This window comes from Cebus imitator, unplaced genomic scaffold, assembly GCF_001604975.1.
Source record: "Cebus imitator isolate Cc_AM_T3 unplaced genomic scaffold, Cebus_imitator-1.0 Scaffold509, whole genome shotgun sequence".
Lineage (NCBI taxonomy): Eukaryota > Metazoa > Chordata > Mammalia > Primates > Cebidae > Cebus > Cebus imitator.
Genome location: NW_016107824.1, coordinates 1068866 through 1075089, shown reverse-complemented (window position 1 = coordinate 1075089; position 6224 = coordinate 1068866). Strand labels below are relative to the sequence as shown.

At 49.6% G+C, this 6224-nt stretch overlaps 1 protein-coding gene across 1 annotated transcript in view; it reads left to right on the top strand.

Annotated features, from left to right (window-relative positions):
- FANCA (FA complementation group A) overlaps nt 1–6224 on the top strand; it is an 84977-nt gene that overhangs the window by 62902 nt on the left and 15851 nt on the right. Inside the window, exons 28-30 of the mRNA XM_037733275.1 lie at nt 1089–1162; nt 2165–2293; nt 5830–5914. Of these exons, the coding sequence (XP_037589203.1) occupies nt 1089–1162; nt 2165–2293; nt 5830–5914 (288 nt within the window). The remainder of the gene's footprint in view (nt 1–1088; nt 1163–2164; nt 2294–5829; nt 5915–6224) is intronic.

The window sequence follows — 6224 nt, the reverse complement described above, 5'->3', positions numbered from 1 at the left end:
TTTTTTTGAGACAGCCTTGGCTTGTCACCCAGGCTGAAGGGCAGTGGCCCGATCTCGGCTCACCGCAACCTCTACTTCCCAGGTTCAAGCGATTCTCTTGCCTCAGCCTCCTGAGTAGCTGGGATTACAGGCATGTACCACCACACCCAACTAAGTTTTGTATTTTTAGCAGAGATGGATTTCACCATGTTGGTAAGGCTGGTCTCTAACTCTTGCCCTCGTGATCCACCCGCCTCAGCCTCCCAATGTGCTGGGATTATAGGGCTGAGCCACCTCACCCGGCCTTGACTAAAAATTTTTTTTTTTAATTATCTGAGTGTGGTATGTGCGCCTGCAGTCCCAGCCATTTGAGAGGCTGAGGCAGGAGGGTTGCTAGAGGCCACAAGGTAGAGCCTGCAGTGAGCTATGACTGCACCATTGCACACATTCCAGCCTGGGCTGCAGACCGTTTCCAAAAATAAATAAGATACGTTGCCATGAATAGCTGCAGAACGGTTTCTTGTTTGTTAGATTCTTTCTTGGGGGTTTGTTGTTGTTGTAGATAGTCTCACAGTGTCACTCACTGCAGCCTCGATCTTCTGGGCTCAAGCAGTCCTCTTGCCTCAACCTCCCAAGTGGCTGGGACCACATGGACAAGCCACCATGCCTGGCTGATCTTTAAATCTTCTGTAGGGATGAGGTCTTGTTGCCTAGGCTCATGTCAAACTCATATGCTCAAGCAGTTTGCTGGCCTCAGCCTCCCAGAGTGGGGGATTACAAGCATGAGCCACCGTGCCCAGGTAATTTTTAAATGTTTTGTAGAGATGGGGTCTTACTATGTTGCCCATACTAAAATGGTCCTTTTATACTTGGAAAAAAAGGATTACAGTGCTAACATCTTTGTGCCAGTGCAATGCTGTAAGAATAGAAATAATTCCCGACAGAACTTAGGTTTCTTTCCTGTGGGACTCTTTCAGCTGCAATTTCATTGTAACACAGGGACACGGATGGCGGCCTGTGAGATGAAGTAACAAACTGTTTGATAAGCCTAGCGTGTGCATTGTGTGTCCCGTCCTCCTCATTGTACTGAACTGCTCCCTTTCTCTTAGTTAACTTACCGAGACTGGCTACACCTGGAACTGGAAATACGACCTGAAGTTGATGCCCTTTCAGACACAGAAAGGTAAAGGTTCAAAAGAGCTACCCCAATTGGGCGTGGTGGCTCACGCCTATAATCCCAGCACTTTGGGAGGTGTATCCCTGGGATTGTCTTTCTTAATTACTTAAGTGATACCTAGAGAGCCTGTTGTGGGCAAGTTTCAGACAGTGGATAAAGCACACACCCTAGCACTCACATTTTCCTGGGTGGGCTCTTTCTGTATGAGTGGATTACGGTATTGATGGTTCTGTGCATTGCACGTTTGTTTGTTTGTTTGTTTGAGACAGGGTCTCCCTCTGTTGCCCGGGCTGGAGTGCAGTGGTGCAGTCACGACTCACTGCAGCCTCCCTCCCCAGAGCTCAAGTGATCCTCCTGCCTCAGCTTCCTGAGTAGCAGGGACCACAGGCGGGCACCGCTATGCCCGGCTAATTTTTTATTTTTTGTAGGGATGGGGTCTCCCTGTGTTGCTCAGGCTAATCTCAAACTCTTGGGCTCAAGTGATCTTCCCACCTTGGCCTCTGACAGTGCTGGGATTACAGATGTAGCCACTGCAATTTTGAGTGAGTGTGACTTGAGTCCTTTCCCGTCCGTATGCACAGAGCCTACGGTCAGGACGCAGGTTGCTTCACCGTCCGCTGCTGGTGGGCTGTGAGGAGCTCAGGTGTGTCCTCAGGCGACTTGCCAGCCTACTTTTGTGTGGTTGGCCATTCTGTTCACCAGGCTCATCAGCCATGTGGTCAGCAGTTAACCAGTGGGATGATACCCTGAGTGGGCTTTGATCAGTGGAAGAGCGGGGTCACAGAGGTCACTCCTGAGACCAGGCCTTTCCCACAGCCCGCAGCCCCTCAACCTGCAGACAGTGAGGTCGAATCTCACTGAGGACTCCGAGGTCCTGAGCCACCAACCAGACTTCATTCAGCTGTCACTTGGGCTGTATGTTCCTTACTGTGGGCCTGCTTCCTGGGTATGGGTAACCTCTGGCCACGAAGCATTTCTCAGAAGTGATGTCAGTGTTTGCTGTTCCAGACAGGACTTCCACCAGTGGGCGATCCATGAGCACTTTCTCCCTGAGCCCTCTGCCTCAGGGGGCTGTGATGGAGACCTGGAGGCCGCATGTACCATTCTTGTCAACGCGCTGATGGATTTCCACCAAAGGTTAGCAGTGTGCACTGAATTAGTCCGGGTTCTCTAGAGGGACAGAACTCATAGGATATCTACAAAGGGGAGTTTCTGGCTGTGCTGGCAGCTGATTGCATCTGGGTGCCCACCCAGATTAAGGGTGGGTCTGCCTTTGCCAGCCCACTGACTCAAATGTTAATCCCCATCGGCAGCACCCTCACAGACAAACCAAGGATCACTACTTTGCATCCTTCAGTCCAATCAAGTTGACACTCAGTATTAACCATCACACACACCAATGAGGCCTTACTTTTAATCGTGGTAGTTCTAGGACTGCCTTTTTATCTCAGTCCAGTTTTATTATGCAGAGTACACTTGAGCATATCACATAGCAAGTCTAAGTCTGTACAAAATAAAAGCAAGCTTTCCAAATCGGTAGTTTCTTTATGTGTATACACTTGTCAAGAGCAACGACTTTGGGCTGGGCGTGGTGGCTCACACCTGTAATCCAGCACTTTGGGAGGCCGAACTGGGTGGATCACCTGAGGTCAGGAGTTTGAGACCAGCCTGGCCAACACGGTGAAACCCCGTCTACTGAAAATAGAAAAATTAACCGGGCATGGTGGTGGGTGCCTGTAATCCTAGCTACTTGGGATGCTGAAGCAGGAGAAGTACTTGAACCCAGGAGACGAAGGTTGCCGTGAGCTGAGATTGTGCCACTGCACTCCAGCCTGGGCAACAGAGCGAGACTCTGTCTCCAAAAAGAAAGAGCAACAACTTTGTCTCTTTCTTCCGTCACCTGGTATTGAAGACCAGTAAGTGTGAAGCATGGCACTAATGGTCTGGCAGGTATTGGGCATCACAGCATCTCACCATCTGAGCGGAACGCTTAGGACACGGCAGTTTCTGAGGCATTGTATGTGGGCCAGAAAGATGGGCGGAGTGCCATCACCTGGGACCGTCCCACCTTTGTCCCAGTGGGCTCCTGCATGCAGCCCTGCAGGGACAGCAAGTGTGTGTGTGCCTTCCTGCCATGTCTCCTGCCTGGGGCAACCAGGAATCCATCTGTGGTTCATGGATTTGCCTGTTTGGGATATTTACTGTTAACAGAATCATGTAGTATGTGGCCCTTAGTGTCTGGTTTCTTTTGCTGAGGAGGAAGGAGAATGTTTTTGAGGCTCGTCTGTGTCATAGCCCTTATCAGTTCGCCCTTCCTCATGGCTGATGGATGCACACTGCAGGTGTGGAGGCCAGCGCCCCTCCATCGTGGGTGCTAGTGCACCACGTTGACTTCTTGTTAAACCCACTCCAAGAATGCCGCCTGAGGCTTCCCATATATCTGCTGTTAACTTAAATCCCACTCTTAGGTCAAAACAGCCTTGAGGCCGGGCACAGTAGCTCACGCCCGTGATCTCAGCACTGGGAGGCCAAGGTAGGCGGGTCATCCGAGCTCAGCAGTTCCAGACCAGCCTGGTAAAGCCCTGTCTTGACAAAAACAATATTAGCCAGGCATGGTGGTGCGTGCTTGTGGTCCCAGCTGTTTGGGAGGCTGAAGTGGGAGGACTGCTTGAGCTTGGGAGACACAGGTTGCAGTGAGTTGTGATAACACTCCATCATGGGTGACAGTGAGACCCCATGTCAGAACAAAAAAACAAATCTTCCACCCTAAATCCAGCGGTTAGATTCACAGAGCATTTGTGCCTTCACCTGAGGGGCTGACTTCCGGAGTCCTACGTAGTCCTTCCCTGTGGTATAGAAGCCCCGCCTGCGGTGACGTGCAAGGGTGGTGCAGAATCTCCTCTCTAGGCTGAGTGACCTTCCCGGTGGTATAGAAGACCTGCCTGGGGGTAACAGTGGAGGGATGCAGCATCCCCTAAGCATCTAGGCTGCTGGAGACACGGCTTCTGTCTGTAAGTCTTCAAATGTTTTTGTCTGAGAAACTGGATTTTTCAGCCTCATTCTTCAGCCTCCCGGCTTGGCTTCCTTAGCCTTTATGGGTAGGTTTGCACAGACCTGGTTACTGTGGAACAGAAGGATCAGCCACATTTTGTTTATCCGTTCACATTTTTTTTTGAGACAGTCTTATTTATTTATTTAGAGGCAGAGTTTTATTGGTCACCCAGGCTGGGGTGCAGTGGTGAGGTCTCAACCCACTGTAGCCTCAACCTTCTAGGCTCAAGTGATCTTCCTGCTTTAGCCCCTCAAGTAGCTGGGACTACAGACACCATCACGCCCAGCTAATTTTTGTTTGTTTCTTTATTTATTTATTTGAGACAAGAGTCTCACTGTCTCCCAGGCGGGAGTGCAGTGGCGCCATCTCAGCTCACTGCAACCTCCACCTCTCAGTCAGGTTCAAGCAATTCTGCCTCAGCCTCCCGAGTAGCTGGGATTACAGGCGCCCACTACCATGCCCAGCTAATTTTTTGTGTTTTCAGTACAGATGGGCTTTCACTGTTTTAGCCAGGATGGTCTTGGACTCCTGACCTTGTGGTCTGCCCGCTTTGGCCTTCCAAAGTGCTGGGATTATAGGCGTGAGCCACTGCACCCGGCCTAATTTTGCATTTTTAGTAGAGATGGGGTTTCACTGTGTTGGCCAGACTGGTCTTGAACTCATGATCTCAAGTGACCCGCCTGCCTCGTCCCCCCACAGTGGTGGGATTACAGGTGTGAGACTCTGTGCCAGGCCTGACTTTGTGATAACAGCCATCCTAGTGGGTAAATGCTGTTTCATTGTGGTTTTGATTTGCATTTTCCTGATTCCCTGATGTATAATGATTCTGAGTTTTTTTTTTTTTTTTTTTTGGATACGGGGCCTCACATTGTCATCCAGGCTGGAGTGCAATGGTGTGATCTTAGCTCATTGCAACAACCTTCGCCTCCCGGGTTCAAACGATTCTCCTGCCTTGGCCTCCCAATGTGCTGCGATTATAGGTATGGGCCACTGTGCCTGGCCTAATTTTTGTATTTTTAGTAGAGAGGGGGTTTCACCATGTTGGCCAGGCTGGTCTTGAACTTCTGACCTCAGGTGACTTGCCTGCCTTGGCCTCCCAAAGTGCTGGGATTACAGGCATGAGCCACCATGCCCTGCCCCAGGCAGTATATGCCCGTGATCTTAGGAGTAAAGCTTTCAGTTTTTTCTCATTAAATTTGATGTTAGCTGTGGGTTTTTCATAAATGCCAGGTACCAGATTGAGAAGATTCCCTTTTGTTCCTAGTTGATTGATTGTTTTCATCACAAAAGAATGTTCAATTTTGTCAAGTGCTTTTTCTGCATCCATTTCGATAATCTTATGCTTTTGCTTTGTATTTTATTGATAACTGCATTATGTTAGTTTTGAGATGTTAAGCTAACCTTGCATTCTTGAGATAAACCCTCTTGGCCATGGTATATAACGTTTGTTTCCTGGATTGGGGTTGCTAGTATTTGGTCGCAGTTTTGCCGTTTATTGACTAATGTGAGGGCCACACTGTCAGAGCAGCACAGGCATCACCCAACTCTGGAGGCAGGGGGAGAACTGGGAACTTCACTATCGGGCGATACTGAGGAGGGTTTTATTGTATTTTCATTTCAGCTCAAGGAGTTACGGCCGCTCAGAGAATTCTGATTGGGTCTTTGGCGGCCACACAGGAAATGAGGATATTATTTCCAGATTGCAGGTGAGTTAGAGGATGCCAGAACTCAGTGTGCCACTTCATTTAGGCTGTGCGCTATTAAGATATTAATTATAGGCCGGGCGTGGCGGCTCACTCTTGTAATACCAGCACTTTGGGAGGCCAAGGTGGGTGGATTCCTGGGGTCAGGAATTCGAGACCAGCCTGACCAACGTGGTGAAACCCCGTCTCTACTGAAAATACGAAAATTAGCTGGGTGTGGTGCACACATGTAATCCCAGCTACTTCGGAGGCTGAGGCAGGAGAATTGCTTGAACTTGGGAGGCGGAGATAGCAGAGAGCTGAGATCACACCA